At 40.2% G+C, this 24,349-nt stretch overlaps 2 protein-coding genes across 5 annotated transcripts; one reads left to right on the forward strand and one right to left on the reverse strand.

Moving 5' to 3' along the window:
- Nucleotides 1-87: 87 nt before the first annotated feature.
- Nucleotides 88-13,058, reverse strand: map7a (microtubule-associated protein 7a). Of its 4 annotated transcripts, none has more exons than XM_027157039.2 (15): nt 12,691-13,058; nt 9,927-10,031; nt 8,493-8,567; nt 8,208-8,371; nt 7,518-7,620; nt 7,300-7,413; nt 6,567-6,685; nt 6,332-6,441; nt 5,329-5,540; nt 4,186-4,333; nt 3,859-4,024; nt 3,480-3,554; nt 3,256-3,303; nt 2,808-3,021; nt 88-1,576 (listed from the first exon to the last, which is right to left on the reverse strand). In XM_027157039.2, the coding sequence occupies exons 1-15, from the start codon at nt 12,800-12,802 to the stop codon at nt 1,566-1,568; spliced, it is 1,776 nt and encodes a 591-aa protein (XP_027012840.2). In that variant the 5' UTR covers nt 12,803-13,058; the 3' UTR covers nt 88-1,565. The 4 variants fall into 4 exon arrangements, with proteins under 4 accessions (XP_027012840.2, XP_027012839.2, XP_027012842.2 ...); XM_027157038.2 differs by having other exon boundaries at nt 6,567-6,709; nt 12,691-13,056; XM_027157041.2 differs by lacking the exon at nt 7,300-7,413 and having other exon boundaries at nt 12,691-13,057.
- Nucleotides 13,059-14,925: 1,867 nt separating this feature from the next.
- On the forward strand, nt 14,926-21,502 carry si:ch73-204p21.2. The gene is made up of 6 exons (XM_047821079.1): nt 14,926-15,109; nt 17,643-17,780; nt 18,961-19,024; nt 19,119-19,161; nt 19,261-19,335; nt 19,522-21,502. Exons 2-6 carry the CDS (start codon nt 17,653-17,655, stop codon nt 19,566-19,568), a joined length of 357 nt encoding a protein of 118 aa, XP_047677035.1. The 5' UTR covers nt 14,926-15,109; nt 17,643-17,652; the 3' UTR covers nt 19,569-21,502.
- The last annotated feature ends 2,847 nt before the right edge of the window (nt 21,503-24,349 follow it).

Genomic DNA, 24,349 nt, shown 5'->3' on the forward strand with positions numbered 1-24,349 from the left:
CTACTATGTACATTATTACTGTATATTAGAGACGTTTATGTGAACAATCGATACGGCACAATTCATTCAGCAACTTTCAAACCGATGTGTATTTTAAAGCAAGTTTATTTACACTAATAAAACACTAAAATACATTTTAATTATGCATAATTTGTCATTGCACAAAGCTCAGATCTTTATGGAGGCAGCTAGAAGACCTTTTATTCTGCCAGACTACAGATTAATGAAAAAAAGTGAACGGATTCCCATAAAACATCATCAAGCTTTAAGCCCTCTTAAATGGTAAAGAGGAGAGAGAAAGGGAGGGGGGGGGGCGAGAGAGAGAAGGAAAGAGAGAGAGAGGGAGAGAGAAAGAGAGAGAGATAACAAGAGTGAGAGAGAAAGGGAGAGAGAGAGAGAGAGAGAGAGAGAGAGAGAGAGAGAGAGAGAGAGAGAGAGAGAGAGAGAGTTTTGAATGTGATGCTCGCTCAATCATTTAACATTGCTCTCTGTGCTTTGGTGCTTTAAGAGAATCGAAGCCATGACAGTAATTTTCTTACTCTTATTTGTAATAGCTGAACAGCAGCAATGCTAAGATGCTAAGTGTGGTCTTTATTGAGAAAGCAGCAGAGCTCAGAGCTCGTATCCCAGCAGCAGGGTGCAAAGCACAACTAACACAAAATCACTTTAGTTTCAGATTAATAAACACAAAATAAACACTTCACTAAGAAGAAGGCTCCTCAAGCTGACATCTTACGCTTGCATGTGTAACATATTAGCATTTGTCCTCTAAAGTGTCTTCACTTTTTTAGGATACACGCTCTGTGCTGCATGCATCATAAGACTGACATAACCACGTTATAAACTTGTCACGACATAAGTGATACTCTGTGAGTGTCGGCTTTATCACTACGACAACTTTCTCGATGCTCTATGTCATGATCGCTAGCTAACGTTTGCATAGGTTTGATGGCATAGTATGGCATGACACATCCAGTATGGCATGACACATTCAATACCATCGTTACATCGGTTACTCACTTCTGATTGGTTAGATTATACCTTATAGTTTCTATGGTAACAGATCATCCACAGGGACTTGTATGGCACTTGTATGTATATCTCCAGTGTTAGAGCTTTGTAACAGACACTTTTTACTTTCCCGTTTCTCTGTAAAACGACAAGCTGCATTTATTTCGACTTATTAACATCATGAGAGAAAAACAGAAAGGCTGGTGAGTGAACGACTGTTTAAAGCCACTATAATGTAATTGAGAAGATGAACTGTCTTTTTAATTGTAACTACGTACAGATAAATATTACGAGGAGACTTTAACGGACATATTTAAAGTGCCATGACACGGGTCCGACTTGGTCGTGTCAGGTTTATGAAGTTCTCACTTTTGTAAAAGGTTACACACGGAAGTCATTAGTTAAGTTGCGAGTTGTCAGAAGAGCAGCAGAGAGTCAAACACTTCTGATACGAAGTTGTTGAAGGTTAAAGTGCAGGTGAAGCGATTCTGCTTGTTTTCATACATAAAGTACAGGAACACTGGGTTGTAGGTTCCATGGAGTGCTTCTTATCTTTAGATGACTTCTGAAGGATGAAAAACAAAACAATATATAAATTCTCATAAGTTATCGATCAATTTTAAACCATTTTAAATAATCTAGAATGACATATTCACCCTCATAACAACACAAGGATCTAGAAAGATACATAATAGGCAAAATAGACAAAGCTTTCCTGCCTCCTATGTAGCTAACAGGCTAGTTAGCTGCTACTAAACTAGCTAATATTTATCACAGGTCGACACAGTTGTTATTATCAGTTCCTCACTGTTTAATCAAAATGCAGAAAAATATGTCCAAATACAAGGTTTATCTAATCGATCAGTTTTTGTTTAGTCACTATTATGAACAGTTAAATTGAACAGTTCTGGTGTAACGTACATATTACAAGTGATTTCTTAAAAGCCTTTGTTGTAATGTCACAAACTGAACTGTTCTGGAACAACTTTGTGGATTAAATGCAAATATAATAAGAATGATCAATTCCTTTATATACGGGGGGGCACGGTGGCTTAGTGGTTAGCATGTTCGCCTCACACCTCCAGGGTCGGGGGTTCGATTCCCGCCTCCGCCTTGTGTGTGTGTGGAGTTTGCATGTTCTCCCCGTGCCTCGGAGGTTTCATCCAGGTACTCCGGTTTCCATGGTAGGTTGATCGGCATCTCTGGAAAATTGTCCGTAGTGTGTGAGAGTGTGTGTGTGTCCTGTGATGGGTTGGCACTCCGTCCAGGGTGTATCCTGCCTCGATGCCCGATGACGCCTGAGATAGGCACAGGCTCCCCGTGACCAGAGAAGTTCAGATAAGCGGTAGAAAATGAGTGAATGAGTGAATTCCTTTATATGCTAACCATCCAGTTAGCTGATGTAAACTAACCCATATGTGTCAACTCTGATTTCAGTATCAGAGTCTCAATTGTCATAATTTTTTCCCCACAAACCCATCAAAATTATTAACTATAGCATAGCAACCACATTTGGGCTCGTCATAAACTTTCTCTAGAAGTTAGCAAACAAGTACAAAAAAAAAAGGAAAAATGTCCGGATATCATGTCCTTTGGTAATTTGCATATTGGTCGTGATTGGTTAAAAGTGTTTCTGCCTGTGTTGTCACAAACTGAGCTTTCCTGGAGTTGTGTTTAAAATGGAAACATGACCCAGGAACCAATCAGAATAAGCTATTTGCTTAGTGGCTTCAGGTTTAAACCAATTAAATGCATCATGTTACAGATATTTCTGAAAGCATCTCTTTGGTCCTCACCAGCTCTTTGATGGGCCTGGATCTCCTCCAGACCCGTTAGGGTGCGGATGGATCTGCGCTCCTTGAAGGCCACTGTGGGAAGAATGTCCTCCTCTTTGGCTAAGCTCATCATCGAGCTCTTGCCTGGATTGGGAAGTTTGATCACTTCCTCTAAGGGAAGGCTTTGGAGGGGCTTCACGTTCTCGTTCAGAGGTGTGGGCGACGACGCAGGGTTCTAAACGTCAACATAAATATCAACATAAATAGATGGTGGATAAACATCTCAGAAAGCATGAGCATTTTTTTATTTTTAGCTTTTTGTTTTACTTGTTAATTATAAGAGATAAATACATAAAAAAAGAATGGCCACCTTATCAATATCTCTGTTTCTACCTAATCCTTAATAGGGAAAATATTACACAAGGATGGATTTATTCAAATTAAGTAAATCCGTAATTCTCTTTATTACCTTCTCAGCATCTGACTTCCTCGTTCTTTTCATAATTTCTTCTAACCGCTGTGAAGACAAATATAACACGTTAGCACATAAAACAGCTCTGAGTTGGATGGAGAGAGAGATGGTTGGCCCGTGATTTTCTAGGATGTGAGATATAAATACAGTCGACGAGGCCACCTTTCAGTCTCAGTGCTCAGGATGACCTACATTTACTCCTGAGCTGATGGCCATCTTACCTTCTTCCTCTCTTGACGCTCGCTTTCCTCTCTCTGGAATCGTGTCTCTCTCTGTCTCTCCTCCTCTTCTTTTTTCTGAATGTAAAGACAGAATGTTGTACCCGTGAGAAACAGTTAAAAGGAAGTTGGATGCATCCTGAGCTTTGTTACTGAATTTATAGGAGAATTGTGTCGTTTGGAGCCCTCTGCTGTCTGTGAGGTGAACTGCAACTGTAATAAAACACGGATCAGTGAAATGTCTTCTCTTTAAATTAGTGTATTTATTCAAGTTTGTAGCTGCACTACTGCTGTAACACTAAATGAATCAACACTTTCTGACCAATCAGAATGGAGAATTCAGCGCCACTGTGATCTAGAAGCTCATAAACATGTGTGTGACCTGCTGATGAAGTTTCCTCTCCTCCTCTCTCTGCCTCTGTGACTTCTCCTCTTCGGCCTTTCTTCGTTCCTCCTCCTCATTCATCCTTTTCTCCTCACACCGAGCCTCTGCTTCATGCCTCGTTCTTTCCTCGATTTTCCGAAGGGCCAATTCTTCTCTCTGTCTCCTAAACACACACACACACACACACACACACACACACACACACACACACACACACACACACACACACACACACACACAACCATACATTTCTACCGCTTTAAGAAATAAGTTTAAAGAAGTTTAAGTTTTTATACAGTGTTCCTTGTCCCTCTTCCTCCTCACCGCTCGGTTTCCTCCCTCTGTCTGCGTTCTTCTTCCTCTCTCTCTCTTTGCAATCGAGCTTGTCGTCTCTTTTCTGTCAGCAGACGTGAAGCCTCTTCGGGGTCTGTGGTTCCTGCTGAAGGTCTGTTCTGGGTTCCGACATTTTGCTCTAAAAATATTTTTTACTTGATTACAGAGCAAGGAATTAATTGTGCTTAGTTTGCAGCTACTATAAAGGCTCAAATACGAACCAACTGACTTTTTCTCTTCACAGGATCATCCTTGCATTTTCAGGTCTCTTATTAACATCATTAGCAATGCTTTTGTCACTTCAAGCTACTATAACTTCCTTTCACATATATTTACCTACATTTAATGTCACTACAAATGGACAAAAAGTACAACATGTCACGTGTTAATGAATAAATATTATAATCTAATTGTAAATACTCTCTGTTGAGATTTCATGGCTAATCTTATGCAGTGACTAACAACAACCTAACTGAAAGATTTGGTAATAAAATGATGGCCAAAAGGGGGAAAAAAACTATATACAGTAATCCCTCGCCAATTCCCGGTTCAAGTTTCGCGGTTCAAGTTTCGCGGCCTCTGTGCGTCGCTGATTTTTCAAAAATATTCATTGAAAAATAAAAATAAAAACGGTTTCCCAGGATGCCAGACAAAGAGAGAAACTCTCTCAGAGAATTTGTACATACACACGGGCTCTCAGACAAGGCACATGATTGGTTCCCGGCAGGAGATCTGAGCTGATTGGCTGCGCATCATCGCATCCTCTCCCAGCTTCTTCCCTTGTCGTATCTCACCACTCATGTTCACGCTGTCAACCGTGTCTCGCGTATCGTGTTCGAAATTAACTTTTCGTTAAGCCCTTACGATGCCTCCTAATCTCCGTGCCTCTGCGAAAGATTCCTCTAGTGAGCCCAAGAGGAAGAGGAAGAGGAAGATGATGACCATCAGTGAAAAGGTCAAACTTAGGGCCAATCCTACTTCGCAGATTTTCACCTATCGCGAGGGGTTCCGGTCCCCATTAACCGCGATAAACGAGGGATCACTGTATCTCTGTATAAACTGTATAAATATAACTCACAAAATCTGTTCTGAATTACATGGAATTGTTGGATCAAAAGCTGTTCTTTTCCTCACCGTTAGTGATGTGAGAACATGCAGGAGCAGCCAGTGGTCTGTTAGAACCTGGGTTCTCCCGCACCGGTCCATCACACCGAACATCCTCGTGCGAGCGCACGGCAGCAGACTTGTCACGGGAGTTCATCGCACTTGCTGGCTCTGGATCTTCCTCCTCATGCAGCGCGGGTAAACACTCCTGACTGGGAGACTCTCTCAGAGTCAGTCTCAATCTAGTATCACAGAGAGAACCTGTTTGTTATCTTTATCTTGCTCAATACTTTACAGATGTGCAGCTATAAATTACAGGTTTATACAGTATCAGTGCACTCATTCTAATGATTTATAGTTTCTATAGTAGCAACTCATTCACAGGGACCTGTACAATAGATGCGCCACAGATTGCATAAAGGTGCAAAGTTTTGCCAATCTTTGGGGAATTTAATTTAAAACAATCCTAGTAACAAATATAGGGTACTGGGTACTCCGGTTTCCTCCCCCGGTCCAAAGACATGCATGGTATGTTGATTGGTATCTCTGGAAAATTGTCCGTAGTGTGTGAGTGAATGAGAGTGTGTGTGTGCCCTGTGATGGGTCTGCACTCCGTCCAGGGTGTATCCTGCCTCGATGCCCGATGACGCCTGAGATAGGCACAGGCTCCCCGTGACCCGAGAAGTTCAGATAAGCGGTAGAAAATGAATGAATGAATGAATGAAAATCACAGATCACTATTCTCTCCCAACATCCAGTCACTGATCACCGTTATTCCCACTGTCCAATCTCTGATCATTTTTATTCAACATCCAATCACTGATCACTTTTCTAATCACTGTTCTTTCCCAACAACCAATCACTGCTCACCACGGTTCCCAATGTCCAATCAGGTGGTAACAGTACCTTTTCTCACACTTTCTCACACCACCATAATGTTGAGCAATTTCCAATAGCAACACTGATGGATTTATTCAATATTTAACATACAGCTTTTTTTCCACATACATTATATAACTTTTATATTACGTACCCTTTTAACGAGGATAATGTTTTGCCCTCTGTTTCTGACGTGGAGCTGACTTTAACACTCACGGTGTGAGATTGGGGAATTTTCCGTTCACGTCTCTCAAGATTTGAACTCTGAGACCCACAACACACACACACACACACACACACACACACACACACACACACACACGCATTACATTCCCAACACAGTGCACATTATTAGCAGTCCTAATAAGCAGAGCAGAAATCTTTCCCACCGGTTTCTTTGAGCTGGTTTGGTAGCTGCCCTCCTTCATCCCGAGCCTGATGGCCTTCCCGTGTTTTGATGCTCCGGCAGGTTTCTGAGAACTGCTATTGCTCATAGTGTGGCATGAAACTGCACGTCGACAAATATGAACAGCTGAACAATGACAACATGGGTTTGTGTGAATAAAAAAAATAAAGGGTGAGAATGAGTGAAGGAAAAACGGGACGAGAGAAAAGCGAGCACTAGCATTAACACAGCTGCTTCGCTCGCAGTTTGCTGTAAATCTGTGGCCATTGGGATTTGCTATTTTTAAAGGAGCAGTTTGTCATTTTTAGGGCTCTCTGCGATTACTGTTGCCTTCTCCAAACCGACCTGCTGTCTCTGCTGGAATTGGAGGTGGAGCTCATTTCAGTGCTAGAAAAAATATAAAAAGCTATAAAGCTTTAAAATGATGAAAATCTATTGGAAATATTTTGAATCGCAATGTTTCTAAAAAGTCTTATTATTAATAACACAACAATAATGAACTATAGTCCTTTGTGAATCATCTTTGAAAAAGGCAACGATAACAGGAGGTAAAGCCATTTTCAGGGCCAGAAAATTTTCATTACTACTTTAAAAATAAATAAAGAAAACATCCTGACTGTGAATTCTGCACAATGCTTGTCAACAAGTTTTTATAATGACAAACTGCACCTTTAATATACTGCAAACCGCAGCTTTAATGCACTCTGTCTGGTTACCTTCTCCTCTGGACAGGCATGCAGCACTCCTGCTCCTGGCTAGATAAGAGATGGTAGGGGTCTGAAGGCGATTAACCAGGTTTATCTCCCACTGACTAAGAGCGCGGCGTTTAGCTAGAGAGAAGCAAAGCACAGACACTTCCAGCAAAGAGGTTAATAAAGAACATGCGAGGAGAAAAGGGTTAGAACTTTAAAGACATGCACTCGCAGAATTTTACCATTTGTGTTGTTCTTAGTATTGTTCACTCTCCTCTGTGTGCTTCTCTGTTTGGCTTTCTGGCTCCTCTCCATGGTCTTATGCACCACAGACTCATAATGCTCCTGAGATAAAAAGACCAGAACCTTACGTTACGTTACACACCAGGGTTCTAGTCAATCACTCGACTAGAAAAGTGTGATTTGACGAATAATATTTATGTAGGACATTCAGAACATACAGAAGATTGAGGACTCCGGAACTTAAAGTTTCAACACAGAATCCTATACTAGGAAACATAGAACCTCCATCCAAACTTTTCACAAGAACCCTTTAGGGAAACCTTTAAAGGTGTGAGATGTTAATGTTTTCCAAAAAAAAAAAGAATGATGAATCTCTGACTGATTCTTTTTCTTCTATGAATGTGTTAAAACTTTCTAAATAGGTTCTCTGTGGAACCATACACCAGTGTTCTTCTACTACATGACAGAGTGTTTCTCTTCATGAAAGGGTTCCATGTAGAACAAACCAAACATTCACGGAAAGTGTTCTTCACCACGTTAACTTGAGGAACACTTTACAAGTTCTCTATAGAACCTTACGATATAAGCAGAACCTTTTTCTTAATTCCTTGGAATGCATATGAGGAACCCAGTTCTTCTAGAACACTGTTTATCCACCAGAACTTGTACTTGAACTTGTTTAGACTCACTCTATCTGCTTTGAGCCTCTGTTTGCGTTTTTCCTCCACAGCGTTCCTCCTCTTTTCCTCCCTCTGCCTCTGCTCCTCCAGTTTTTTACGACGTTCCTCCAGGTGTTTCTCGAAGAACCTCCGTGCTCTCTCCTCTCGGGCCAGCCAGCCACGCTCCCGTGATGCTAAACAAAGAAACACAGTAGCAAGCGAAATGTTCATAAAAGAATAAAAAGGGGAAAAAAAGAGAAAAAAAAGAAGAAGAAACTAGAAAATCTAGAACATGATGCTTCTGGAAATGAGTACCGAGCTGTTTGAGATGCTCCTCCCTTCGTTCTCGAGCCAGTCGCAGTCTCTCGTCTACCTTCAGCATGTGAGACTCTGAGAAACACAAATACATTCAGTGTCTGTTACGTTCTACACGTAACAACACAAACAACAGCTACAGCATTTCCTCCGACACTGGAGACTCCTTCCGTAAACCGAAGTTAGATGAACGTCTCCTCGTGGAAAGCGTCACCAGATCGACGGTTACACGGCGATGTGTTTTTTTAATCCGTTTATGTGCCAAAGTCCCTGTGAATGAGCTGTTACTATGGAAACCGTTACATTATTAATATGGACAAATAAAATAATTAAATATCTTGTTGATTTTATAGGTTTGTTTATTATTGTTTATTGTTAATGTTTTTCTATGGAATATTTTTAGGTTTCATTATTAATTTTAGGTTCCTTTAGGTTCGTCTTAGCTCTAGGAACAAAGAGAGTGTGTGTGTGTGAGAGAGAGAGAGAGAGAGAGAGAGAGAGAGAGAGAGAGAGAGAGAGAGAGAGTTTTTAGAAAGAGAGAGAGAGAGAGAGAGAGAGAGAGAGAGAGAGAGAGAGAGAGATAGAGGGAGAGAGTTTTTTATGTAGAGAGAGATAGATGAATAGCTTTATTCGCTCTCTCATCTTCTCAGCTCGATCTCTCCTCATCTCGTTTTTTTTCTCGTCTCTCTCTCTCGTCTCGCTCTCTCTCTCTCCTCTCCTCTCTTTCTCTTTTTTCGCGCTCTCTCTCTCTCTCTCTCTCTCTCGATCTCTCTCTCTCTCTGTCGCTCCTCTCGGCTCGTGCTTTCGCGTTTTTACCCCCTTTCGCGCGCTCCGGCCCGTTTTTTTCGCGTCGCGCGCTCGGCGCGCGTTCGTTTTTTTCCCGCGCCCGCGCGGCCCTTTTTTCGCGCCGCGCTCCTCCGGCGCGCGCCGCGCTCGCGCCTCGCCGGCGCTCGGGGCTTTTTTCGCCCCCTCGCGCCGCTTTTTTTTTTCGCCCCGCTCGCGCGCTCTCGCGCGCGCGCGCTCTTTTTGCTCGACGAGTCGCGCTCTCTTGCGATCGACGCTGTTTCTGCTAGCTGCTCTCTCGCGTTCTCTTCGCTTTCGTCTTTTTTTCTCTCTGTCTCGCTCTCTCGAGAGAGACTGGAACTTTTTCTCCGTACTTCATCCAGCTTCTGATCTACAAACACAACATAGTGTCTCGTCTCGTCTCGTGGTGAAATGTTGACTCTGAACGAGTCACATGCCTTTTTTTTTATCTGATTTAATGATGGATGAGAGGTTTAAAAGCTCATGTCTTTTTTTTTTTAACAACTTCTTCTGCTTAACAGAACAAAGAGTCCCGTTGTGTCGCTGCACCATAATCTGGACTGAAAGGGACGAAGTGAAGGAGGACAGGAGGAGAACAGGACTGAAGGTGGAGCTCCAGCTGTATCACACCTGCAGCAGAGGTGTTTAAGTTTCTTCTCTGGTAACTGACGTGTGCCGACGGAGAAGCGGACGCTCTCTTCTGCTCCGGGTCGGACTTCACACGGAGGTCGGATCCTGAGAACAGATACAGTTGTACAGATGTGTAATGTTCACATAACGTCCCTGTAAACTGTCCGCTTCATAAAACGGCAGTGATGGATGCAGCTCATTTCTCATTGACACTCTTGATGTATCTGCCTGAACGTCTCCTGTAGAGTTGTATCATGTTTGAAATTGTTTACAGCTGATATAAATGATATGACATCGAAAGCTCCACAAAATGTCAATCTAATAATAAACAGATAAAAAGAACATCACGCTTTACTGAAATTGCTTTCCCTGGTGGAGTAAGAGGAATAAAACACCCGGGGGCCATGCTGCGGTAGAGATAATCACACTTAACGTTAACAGTAAGTCAGCAGTGATTATTCTATACTCTATAACAGAACCAAGAGGAGTGTTTAACTCCTCATAAATATCTGCCACCGCTTCATCAGACACTTTGTTGACTTTCTGTCGTCTATGAACACGAACTTAAATACAGCACTACATCGCCGTGTAGATCAGATTCGGCCATCATGGACGACCAGAATCACATTTATTTCTCAGCACCATCGAAGCACCGCCTCCTAAATTGGGATTGGAGCAGAAAGCTGTAAATAATAATAATACAGATAATGAAGTTCTGTTGTTTTGGGGTTTTTTTTGTACAGAAATTGTATAGACATTGAATTAAACATGTAAAGTTTTGAGTACTGAAACTCCAATGCTATCCAATGCTGAGGATACACAGTTATATATCTCATCAAAACCAGATGAATCTAAATCGTCTAAATTCATTGAGTGTGTTAAAAAGAAAAAAGATTTAACGAGCTGTAATTTTCTGTTGTTAAACTCTGATAAGACAGAAATACTACGTATGGGTCCATAAACCAGTACACAGAAACTCTCACACTTCAACTCCCATTTAGAGGGATGTTCTGTTACTAGTAGCTCGACAGTGAAAGACCTGGTGTTTATTAGACAGCAACTTGTCTTTAAAATCATATCACCATATAGAAATAGAAATATCGCCAAGCTGAGAAACATCCTGTCTGTCTCTGATGCTGAGAAGCTAGTTCATGCCTTCATGACCTCTAGACTGGACTATTGTAATGCATTACTAGGTGGTTGTCCTGCATCTTTAATAAATAGGTTACAGTTAGTCCAAAATGCAGCTGCCAGAGTTCTCACTAGGACAAGAAAGTATGACCATATAACCCCAATTTTATCATCTCTACACTGGCTACCTGTTAAGTTTAGAACTGATTACAAACTGCTGCTACTTATATACTGTACAAGGCTCTTAATGGTTTAGCTCCCATGTATCTAACTAGTCTTCTAACACGTTACAATCCTTCACGCTCTCTGAGATCACAAAACTCAGGACTTCTGCTAGTTCCCGTAATATCTAAGTCTACTAAAGGTGGTAGAGGAATAGTCTTCCTGATAGTGTTCGGGGCTCAGACACACTTTCCCAGTTTGTATGTAGATTAAAAACTCATCTCTTTAGTCAGACGTACACGTGATACATCCCATAATCTTGTGCTCTAATACATCTGACCAAATGCACATTATCATCTAGTGCTTGCTAATATTATAAACAGCAGCTACGCTAATTCCTCTCCACTGCTTCTCTCTTTCTACCCAACCAGAGACATGTCATGTGTTCGGCGTCATGAAGATTTTGGACCTTCACCGAGACGAGGCCGACTCTGTGACGATCCTGAAACATCTAGAGATCTACCAGCTCCAGTTGGACTCTGCTTCATGAAACATTCGGACCTACTAAGAGGAGATGTTAACTCCATGTGGACTTTGTGGACGACAACATCCTCCTTTAATACACAATTCCCAGACTGTATATTTATAATCACACCTTTAATGTCACCCAAATGAGGACGAGCTTCACGTTTGAGTCCGGTTCCTGGACAAAGTTAATGGACAAAACTTTCCGTATTACCTCGAGCTGAGTTCGCAGCATGTTTGTGTTTATGTGAGTCACTTATTATATGAGTCGCTTATCATCCGACACGAGGGCACGCATCGCAGCACAACCTGTTACACAATCCGGACGAGATTCTTTTAAGATCTCTGAATTCGTACGCTGCAAAAAACGGACCTAAAAAACGTAACATTCGAGTTTTTTTATTTTATTTTACTTATCACTTTAAGATCTTTAATAAGCAGCAGGCTGTCAGACCTGTCCCAGGCCGACTCTGAGACTGTTGTGTTGTTCCCAGAGCATAGCCCATGGCCTGAAGAGAAAGCTACAAAGATGTTATTTGTTTGTGCTGCGAGCGTGTTCATGGGACGAGGTGGATGAGATAGCACTGAGATAATCCTGAGCGCCTGACTACGGTTCCTCAACTCAAAACTCAGAACAGAGCTTGTGAGAAATGTATGATCTGTGTGAAGTCAGACTGCTGGAATCTATCGTGTGGGTGTGTGAGAGTGTGTGTTACACAACAGAGAAGCATATGATTCTGAGGGAACCCTGGGGAATCAGTAAGTTCATCGCAGCCTGGGACGCTACCTTCTCTTACAGTGACACAATTCTGTACTGTATATGTTCCTACGCATCGACAGACAAGACGTTTCGGTATGTGCGCAAATGTCAGTAACACACACGGACCGTACACAAAAACATAAAAAAATCATCCTCAGGCTGGTTAGCATTATTCAGTTCACCCACCTTTCATCTTGTCTGCTTCTGGAAGGATGGAGAACCTCGGGAACGAAGCCCTGCCAGTCTGCCTCCAGTTTCTCTGCTGCCCTGCCAGGCGCATACTACATGGAGCTGGCATTGTGATGTTACACACTGATTCTCCTCTGTTCTGTGTCTGCTTCAGGATCTGTGTGTGTGTGTGTGTGTGTGTGTGTGTGTGGGTGGGTGGGTGTGTGTGTGTGTGTGTGTGTGTGTGTGTGTGTGTGTGTGTGTGTTTAAAAGAGAGAGGGAGAGGGAGCAGTTGATTCTCTCCAGCTCGAGCTTCATCCCAGTCCCACTCAACACAAAGAGCTCTGTAAATGATTCTATTTTCACTTCTAGTCTTTCACGTCCCCTTTAAGAGTCGTTCACGTCAGCATGGATGCTGAATACACACACACACACACACACACACACACACACACACACACACACACACACACACACACACACACACACACACACAATGCTCTACAGGAGTTACCAGAGCAACCGTGAAATGTCAAATTAAAAATGATGATGTTTCCCATCTGTGTTTATACAGGAGGTTAAATATTAAACGACGATTTTATTGCTAGACAAAAAACAACAAATGAATTTAAATATTAAAATTAATATTACAATAAAACTAAAAAAATCAGCCTTTAAATATAATTTGCATAATAAAGATTTCAATTAAAAAAAAAAAAAATAATTAATAATTATAATACGTTCATAAATAAAGAAATGTAATAATACAATTTTAAGATGAACAATTGCAAAATCTAATCATTAGAAACACTTCATAAATATGTCATATTTATATTATTTATTTATTTTATTTTTTTATTTAACAAATCTTAAACATTATTTTGCACATCCCATAATGCTCTGCTCTGCTCTGTTTCTCAAAGCACAACAATGCCACTAGATGGCGCTCCGGGACACATGACACATTGATGACGTACACACACACACACAAACACGCACACACACTCAAAGACACACACACGCACACACACAAACTCACAGACACAAACACATACACAAACACACTCACAGACACACGCAGGCACACACACACTCAGACACACATGCGCACACAAACACACACACAAACACACTCACAGACACACACACACTCACAGACACAAACACACACACAAAAACACGCACATACACACACTCACAGACACGCACAGACACACACATGCGCACACACACAAACATGCACATACACACACTAACAGACACAAACACACACACAAACATGCACTTACACACACAAACACGCATATACAGTATACATACTCACAGACACACACACACGCACACAAATATGCACACACACAAACACACACACACACGCGCCCCTCTCGGCATGTTTACATCCTTGAAAGTCTTATACAGCAGGCTGCAAAAAGTTTACACGCCCCATTTCAGATAATAAACTCTATTTATTTTATTTTATGTGTGTTGTGGAACAAAGTTGTGGGACAGATGGCAGCATTGTGTGTGTGTGTGTGTGTGTGTGTGTGTGTGTGTGTGTGTGTGTGTGTGTGTGTGTGTGTGTGTGTTTCACCACTGCAATGATCTGGTGGCTGTAAAAGAGCATGGAGACAGTTACAAAAGGAAAATGCGAACATTTACATTTACATACATTTACATTTACTGCATATGGCAGATGGCTTCATCCTGAGTGACACACGTTAGAGCTTTATGTCTCCATTTTTCTGTCTGTTGAAACAAAGAGCTGAAACACACTATAATACTTAATCTCGTATAATATAATGTCCCCAAAAAACCTAGATTAATATTCAAATATTAGAATATATTAGAAAACGTTTTATAAATATTAATGTAGAATATTAATGATCGCAAAAGCTATGACGAACAGTGGAAAAGAAATAAATGTTAAATTAAAGTTACAAAATCACTTTGTATTAAAGTTTAATCTGAACTTTAGGTAGCAAAAACTACGTACATATAAAACGTGAATAAAGAGAATAAAAATAAACGTTATATATTTAGTGAAATGTTTTATCGTCTTGGCAGGAATCATTATTATGTCTGTAATTACAGAGGACGCGGGGGGGAATAGAGAGAGAGAGAGAGAGAGAGAGAGAGAGAGAGAGAGAGAGAGAGAGAGAGAGAGAGAGAGAGAGAGAGAGAGAGAGAGAGAGAGCAGGAGAATGAGGAAGTGTAATTTAACTAAGGTGTATATTACCTGTGTGTGACACACACACACACACACACACACACACACACACACACATACACACACATTTATACAGGAGCCGCTTGCTGAGCCTCTCACACTGATATGAAGGACACACACATGGACAAGACACTCTGCTTGTGATCTAAGAAAAAGGTCAAGAGGTCAAGAACGTCATCAGGGAAGCAACCAACCTTTCATCCAGAACACGTACGTGATTTCTCTTCATTCACATTTTAATTCCTTTTAACCCAAATGAAACAGAGCAAACCGATCTCAGCTCGTCTATCCGCTTCCATCGTTCTTCATTATCCTGCTTTTCACTTTCATTTGCTTTTCTTCTTTGTTTTTTTTATTTTTTTTTTTTTTTATTCTCAGCTTAGACAAAAACTTCTGAATGTTTCTCTGAGTGATGTGATGTGATGTTATGTAATAGAGATTAGTCTTATCTCAGGTTGTAGGAACCAGTTTCAGGGATTTATTGCAGGTTCGGGGTGGGGCTGAAGGATCACACCTGGAATTTTAAACATCACACATGATGTATAAGTCCTGAATGATACCTCATTAAACAATAAGGATAAAATATAGAAACAATGATGATCGGCTGCTACAATTTTATTTTTAACCCGTCATAAAAACTTTTCATCGTCGCCGCATTTACGGTAGAACCAGCATCACTTTAAACACACACACACACACACACACACACACACACACACACACACACACACACACTATTTAAACTTATATAACACATCTACAAACACGATACGGTTCATGAGAGAGATGAATTACTCTCTGGATGTATTTTGACCTACAAAACTCTCATTCAGATCACAGACAAAAACCAAACCAAATTATGGCACGATGCCAAGTGGGCGTTCCATTCCTTTGTTTAAAGTTTGAAGAGAGAAAAAAAACTGCAGTAAAACCGCATTACACAATAATGTACTCAGCCAGCGTGCCGCTCTACTGTCAGTAATCTAGCTGGGAATCAGACACACCTGGCTGAGGAACACAGACGATGATACGGATCAGAAGCTCTGTACTGTAATATGTAGCGTTACACCAATGACTGAGAACCGACGGTTAAATTAGATTCGGTGCAATCAGGAATTCGATGCACCTGCAATTAAAGTGTCAACATATAAATACACTTCACCTGTTCCTGGCAGAACCCGGAGTTTATTACTTGAACAAACAGCATCAGGTCAAAGAGCACATGAAGCAGTCAGGAAAATAAGGAATTGATTATAAACATATCCTGCAGGGCGACATTAATAAATCCATGACATTATCCAGAGAGAAGCAACCAAAGGGCGGAGCCTAACTAAACATGATGCTACCGCCACCGGTGATGTACCGCTGATGAGGTACATCATGCACTTAGAATTAGTTTTGGTATATATATCTATATATATATAAGGATTCGTAGTAAAGGCTTGGTAAAGATAAAGATCAACAAACATCTTGCCATCTTTTTAATAAGAAGGAAAATGTCCAGCAGTTTGTTCGGTTGTAAGATTCATGGCTTGTTTTTATTTGTGATGTTTTAAAGGGGCGTGGCCAAACAAGTGTCATAGGGTGTTATCTGTTGCCAACAATCTACCACCTCGTATCTGAACTCCGTGTGCTCCATCGTACCTCATACACATTTAATGACTCATACGTGTAGTGTCGTAGGTATGACGATCAAATCCCGGAATGATCAGGAACTACGGAGCAGCCGAGAAATGACAGATCTGATTGTCGGAAATGTAAAAGGAAGAATTCATTCTATTATTGTTGTTATTATTAACTATTAGTGACTTAATAATGCAGTATTACATAAACTGAACAATCTGGTCCCCACTGTTCCCTCACACTCACTCTTTACACATTTCCGGCCCGGAAATAAGCTCCGCCCCCCGATACCTGCTCGGCTGACCTTCTTTCTAAAAGCTTCAGCTCAAGTGGAATCCATCAGTAGATCAGAAGACATGGGATTATGTTCGGAGGAAAAAAAGTGTCTTATAACATTATAACAGCGGTTTGTTATCATTTGCAGGAAGCAGCAAGCACTAAAAAGTGATAGACTTCTTTTTTTTACTGACCTAATTAACACAGCACATTTCACAATCTGTAACAAGAGATAATAATCAATTGTGAAAAAACAAATGACTTAAATTTTTGAAATGCTGAAACAGGACGTGAGGAGTGAGCGATGAACGAAAAAGGTGACGAGTGAACGACATGAAGGTGACGAGTGAATGACAGAAATGAATGTGAAATGAATGTGAAATCAGACTAAATTATACATTAGATCATTATTCATAAACGACACAAGAGGGAGAAAAACGCAGAGGTGCAGCGACGTCACCTCACAGCTCAGGGTCAGTGTATGTCCCGGTGTCCGTGTCGGTTTCCTCCAGGTTCTTCCTCCAACCTCGAAACAACCAGAAGATAAATTAGTGAGATGTGACCGGTTCATTTAATCGTTAGAGAATAACGAGTGCAGAATTAAATCATTTAAATATCTTCAGAAATCCTGGCTATGACTGTAATGTGTAAACTTTTTAAACTGATCAACCTGAGTGTAAAAATAATATACTACAGAGAAAAGATTCTATTCTTCATGCTGTGATCAGATGCTGTGAGAACAACAACATCGAACACGACACAACACAATGATGGTAACTCATCCTCCAAAACTCATCCCCGGTGTTTCTTTATTTTATTTTATTTTCTTTGTTTTTGTTTTTAGAACCGGGATCATGGCGCCCATCTACATGGACCTGCAGATGTGGGAGGCGGCGAGCCTCCCGGGGATGGCGGTCCTCTCTGTGGCCATCCTCCTCGTCCTGACCATCACGCTCCTCGCACTCTGTACCAGCTGTCAGAGGTAAGGGCTGTCAGGGAAAGTGTCTCGTTTGTAGTTCACACTGACAAATGAGGCTTTTCATACATCCGCTCCATTGCTACGACAACATTCCAGGACAGAACAGTCAAGTTTGTCAGCTCAAGGAATCTGTCAGGAATTAGGCGTGACCCGGTCATACCCGTCTGCAGACGAGAGTCAAACACTACATATGTGACACGTGAGGTCACTCCTACTGTGGTGTAAATATAAATATATAGATTTTATATATAGAGAGATTTTTTTTTTCATATAGTGATACAGAGATGATTTAGAGATAACAAAAAATAAATTCATTACTTTTAAGCACAAACGAAAGAAGGAAAGAAGGAAAGAAAGAAAGAAAGAAAGTCTTTAATATGTGTGATATGTGTGCATTGATTTGCAAGCCAAATCTACTGTGTGTGTTTGTAAAAGAGTGAAAATGTTTGTGTGTGTGTGTGTGTGTGTGTGTGTGTGTGTGTGTGTGTGTGTGTGTGTGTGTGTGTGTGAGTGTGTGTGTGAGTGTGTGTGTGAGTGTGTGTTTGTGAGAGAGAATTAATAAGTTCCATTAATTAATAAGTTAATTAGAGCACCCGCCTCTCTTGCTCTCTGGAGGTTTAAAAGGCCTGAATGGGAACAGATCGGATCAGGAACATGTTTTATTGGCAGATCATTTTTGTTAAAATGAAGCGTTTACTTCCAGAAAGAAACAAAATAATCTGCCAATGAAATAAATCAAGCTTGAAATCAGTAAAAAAAAAAAAAAAAGGCCTTGAAATGGGTTTAAAAGTCTTAGACTAGGCTTTATTGTAATCCTTGATAAAAAGTACTTGATAAATTAGTACATTAATGATATTTTAATTTGCTAAATGTCATTTTAAGGCTGTAATTTAAAAATTCCTAAAGCTGAATTCTTTTTTATAAAGTGTTCCAGTAATTGTGGCTAATTGTGGCGTTGAGTGCAATTTTGATTACAGCCTGCAGAGGGCAGTGGAGGATTGAGTTTAAAATGAGCACTTGAATTCAGCCACTAGAGGGCAGCCAAGAGATGTATTAAGTCTGAGAACCGTATAATGCAGTTCATTGTTGTTGTTGTTGTTGTTGATGATGATGATGATGATGATGATGATGATGATGATGATGATATCACGTTCTAACTCTTATTAAATGTGATGTTTAACAGACAATCGTTTACTCTGGACAACAAAAGTGAAGTGGAGACAAACTCGTCTACGTTAGTTCGAGTTGTAAGCATAGTCTTTGTCTGAATTTTTTCTACATTTTATGTGGATTTGCTTTGTCAGGTTGTAAAGTGTTAATAAATGTGAACTCGTAAAACAGGTGAAGCCAGGAAATGCTGCAGAGATCCCTGCTCCTGAGCGGGGTAAGCATCACAACTACAGAGCTGTACATTCCTGTCTGTTCCTCTACCAGGGCTCGAACCACCAACTGACCAAACATCTTTTTACTCTTATCTCACCAGATCTGACCCTGTTGCCCGAGGACTTACAGCTCGGCCCCAACGAACAGTTCAAAGCCTGGAGGAGTCACACACTAGGCACGCTAAGCTAAGCTGTTATTCGCTCACTCTGATTAGCTTTCATGAAAAGATCAGATCTGAGACGCTTTTAGAATATTCGCTTGAATAATAATCTTCAGGTTTCTTCATAAAATGCCATTCAATGCAAAAACAAATTCATTATTTTATGTCTGTAATAATGGTGATGATTTTTTTCTCCTACAGAACGCAACACACAGCCGACGGTAAACGGTGGCATGGTGACTATGTAGGATGTCTGACGTTGAGTACGCACGCTAAACACTGCCATCTCCGATAGCTTAGTCGCACGTTATTAGACCCATAAACTATGTTTAAACAGAGCTTCTGTCTTTGACCCATCAATGCGCTTATCTCCAGTAGGAACAGCATCATAGTGCTGAGGATTTAACCACTGTTATTGAATTGAGTCTTGAATTGTGTCCACGCACACAGTGAAAATGCTTATACCTAAAAACCAGACTAAACTAAACTCTCAGAAAAGTAACTGATAACTGATATCTCCCATGTCTTGAGGTTGCCATCCCAACACTAGAACATCTACCAACCTGTCAGAGAGAAGAAAGATCCAGAAATGTTCATGAGTGGAGCTCGAAATGAATCTGTGTTACATCACGACCCGCTGGCCGAATACGGGTATGCGTAAGGATATCAAGGGGTTCTAGCGTGCCACATGACTCAGAGGAACCTGCTCTTCCGTCTTCAGCGTGAACATAAAGAACTGAAACTCTGAGAGAACCAACGCCACACACTCTTTCTAAAAATGGGGTCCTCAAACTTTCTATTTTTTTAAAGGAAGTTCTAGTTTTTCTACACGGAGCCGAAGGAGAAGCCGTAAATACAATTTCCAGGAACGAGACGAACCTTCATGGTGCTCACAGACAGGGTTTTAGATTGGGAAGGGTGTTATGAATCACAATCACAGCAAATTTCATGGAAATGCACTGATAAGCATGTGTATTTTATTTTCTACTACAATAATTTGTTTAATGTTCTATCTATACCAGCTGTCTGGATGAGGTGTACTGTAGGTCATGTTATCATGCAAACATACGAGGTTTATAATGATATAGAAAGTGTATGTGGGAGGTTTAATTTTACCTTCGGTGTCGGGGAATCTGAAATATCTGAAATGAAGTCTATTAGCACTAAAAGTGAAGTATTTCTAGAGTTATTCCATATCTAATATTTTATATTGTGCTTTTAAATATAACTAATTACAATAGAAGCGGTTAACGACTAACAAGGATTAAATGGATGCAAAAGAAAACAGCAGCATTAGTAAAGTTACTGGGTAAATTATTTCCCATTTAGATAATGGGATGTTTTATGGTCTGTAAACTGAGTGATCGAAAAGACCCATTCCAGCTCACACTTCACACTGACTGTATAAACGGTTCACGCCGGGCCTCATATACGTAGCAGTTTTGTGTGTTTTTTCCTAACTAAAGATTCCGAAAGTTTCCCTAGGTTCCTAGTAGGAAGTACTCAAGTTCGTATAATGATGAACGACAATCAATGTGACAATCAATGTGATCTAAATGTGCTGGTTTGTGTTTAGTCACACACACAAAACACTATAAAGTCAAATCCCTCAGAGAGCAATATTGCAGTAATGCAGCTCAGCCACTGCAGTGCATCTTTCTCCACAAATGCTAACTCTTCCTCCTTTTATCGGGTGCCATTACTTTTGTTCCAAATACTAGTTTGCCGGTACTTTTGAATAGCAATAGTAATAATAATAGCAGCAGTCTTATTGCACCATGTTGAGCTCATTAATATAAAATGACTTAGTTAATCTTACATTAATGTGTACATAATGTAAACATGACAACGGAGAGGTTCAGTTCACACGAACTCAGGAGCTAAATGAACTGGATTTTCCTGAAGGCCACCCTTCTTGTGTAAGCACTCTGCAAACTATTCAGAGTAAATCTGTTCGTATACGGCGTGATACGCGAGTCCTCGTGTGGGCCGTCATCAGTTAATCAGTAATCACCTGCAGGAGCGCTTCACCAACAGGGTGTGAGCCGTTACATAACCCAAGACCTCGTGTGGGTCTGTGTGACTGAAAACATGCAACTAGTTAAATCCTTGTAACCTCTTTTCTTTTAAACTCTTATGTACACAGTGCACAGTGTCGTGAAAATAAACGAGAGAAAACATTTCTGTGGTTTTATTCTTTAGTTCTTTTCATTCTCACTCAGAGGACGAACTCTGGTCTCGGTTGTGCCTCAAGCAAAAAGTGGAAACTAGATGAGCAGGCTTCTTTGTTCGTCTCCTCTCTCGTCTTCTCTTATCTTGTTGTCTCTGTTTTTCTCTTCTCTCGTTTTCTCTTTTCTGTACTTCTCTTTTCTGTTCTCTTCTCTGTCATTCTCATTTCTCTTCTCTCTCTTTCTTTACTGCCGTCTCATCTGTCCTCAGTTGGTACTAGACCATTTTATATGAATGAACACCTGTTAGTCAAGGAGTACCTCAGGGATCAATTCTTGGCCCCCCCTTTTTTTTTTCCAGTTTTCAGAGGTCTCTCATTCATTTGCTCTTAGATAGATAGATAGATAGATAGATAGATAGATAGATAGATAGATAGATAGATAGATAGATAGATAGATAGATAGATAGATAGATAGATATTTGAAAAGGAAGTTCATTAACACTGTTTTTATTTAAAGTTTTGCCAGAACATTTCACGTTATCACGTTTCACAGACAACACTTACAGTTGGCATCATCTGGAAAGATCAAGCAGCAAAACAGTCACGTAAACTGGAGGTTTTAACTTGCATGCAGACGTGAGCGAGTGGTCAAACATGAAGCTCGCAGGACAAACAAAAGCCACATTCATTAACAGGAACATGTGATGCTCTGTGATGCATTTCTAACATCCTTGAGAACTGAAGTTTATCTGAAGCAGGTTTATATATTGAGACATAATTCATTAGTAAATATCAACTGATTACGAAAACAGTTCATCCTGTAACTGGAGTGATGTAGCTGAAGTTGAGCCGATGTATTTCCTTTGCACAGTGGTGAGGTTTGTCTTTAATTATGACCTGTTTGTCTACCATTTTACAGTGTAAATTCTGCTGAAGTTTTGCAAGTGATGTCTGCAAGTGATACCTACTGTAGTTACACTGCTCACTTTTCTGACATTAGCTAATTTTCTCAAAATTGTGTTATTTCCTTGTTGCCACATCACTGACGTCCGCATGCTTCTAAGTAATATGAAAGATGTAAAAACTCGTGTCCCATAGACTTCCTTGTTTGATGACAGATTGTTTGATTTCCTTTTAATTGGTCTCCCAGACGTAGCATTGAGCAGACTGCATTTTATTTTAAACTTAGCTGCCTGATTTCTTAAACACACTAAAAAATAAATTGCAAAGACCACATTCAGGCACCGGGTCTTTTCGTGTAAACCAGTACCAGGTGCACAGTCACGTTTTTGCACACAGAAGACCTTCAGATCAGATGTCGGACTTGGGGTCACAACTGTCTCAGTGCCATGTGTCCTCACACTTCCAAATGATTGTCCATGCATGGCTAACATTACACTCATACCGTATATTAGACAGAGTTTGGTGTATTTATTCTACTATAAAAATGTTCATAAAAGGTCAGCAATGTCACCATTAAGTTTCCTTTATATTTAACATCTAACAAATGCATCTGCCATCTGGTATACTGCGAAACAGTTCTTTAGCTATTAACTGAGGTGACAGCCTATAAAATTGCCTAATGGACAACATTAAAAAGAAAGATCTGTTTTTTGTGTGTTTTTTTTAAGTTACATGTAATTTTAATTTGTAGATTTTAGAAATTGCAACTGTCTATTTACAAAAATGTGGAAACATTGAGATTTTATCTGAGCATATTTCCTGTTCCATGTCCTGGTTACGTCACTGGTTTGAACTCTCTACCTCTGAGTACCGTCTCTGTGACGGTGTAATCAGTTTTATTTCCATTAAAAGGAAACTCCAGAGTTTCTCAACCTCACGTCGAGCCGCTGCATCTGTAGTAAAGGTATGATTACTATTCACGAGGCATTTCAACACGGACGGAAGAACTTCATTTCAGAGGCTTGGGAAGGCGGCATCGTGCAAAAAACGTCTTCGTATATCAATCTATGTTTCTAACGTGTTTCAATTTTATCAAACAAAACACGTTCTGAGAAAGTATTTAGTGTAAGATAGATGGCAGTGTTATTATAAACACCAAGTCATGCTATGAAGAAGTGAAATAAAACTATTATTGCTATTTTTTTTTAACTATTATTAAAATTAATGCTATTTTAAGTGGAAGGTTAGTGCCATACCTTTTTAAAAAGAGTTCTAAAAGAGGAAACCTTCTGTTGCATGTTTCTAGAGGGACAAGCAGAATAAAAAAACCCACCCCACCTAAAAACTAAAAGGCAAAAGGTCACTGATGGTGGTGGGGGTGGATGTGGACGGTTGGGGGTGGAAGGGTCAGTAATGCAGTGTCATGAGATTTTATCTTGAGTTTGAGTTTGTTCTGGAATGATATCGGTATGAAGCTGTGTTTCATTCATTCTATTAGTTTTCCCTTGAAATCGAAATGATGTATATTCTTTCTTTACATTTATTTGTCCACCAGGTATCCAAATGACAGATTTTTAGTCTCAGAAATGAAAGAAATTACTCAATATTTAAATGACCTTTCATTAGAGAAAGATGTCGGGTTCACGAATAAAGGGAACTTTGTTAGGACACGGGTCCTTTCTGTCCTGTATCTTTTAATTCAATTATGTGTCTGCGTTGGTATAAGGTTGTGCTGTATTTACTGTTATATTTACTCCTGATTATAGACTTTTCCAGCTGTAATTTAATCATCACATCAGGAGGAACTGTTATTTTGGCTGATTAATTAAATCAAGAAATGACTGGAGCAAAAAAACACAAAAAAGTGATTCTCTAAGAACAGATTTGTAAACCTGTGAATTTAAGTAATAAAATGTGCTTGTTTTTCCGCACTGTTTATACACTAAACTCTGAATA

The sequence above is a fragment of the Tachysurus fulvidraco genome, chromosome 12, assembly GCF_022655615.1.
Source record: "Tachysurus fulvidraco isolate hzauxx_2018 chromosome 12, HZAU_PFXX_2.0, whole genome shotgun sequence".
In the NCBI taxonomy this organism is placed as follows: domain Eukaryota; kingdom Metazoa; phylum Chordata; class Actinopteri; order Siluriformes; family Bagridae; genus Tachysurus; species Tachysurus fulvidraco.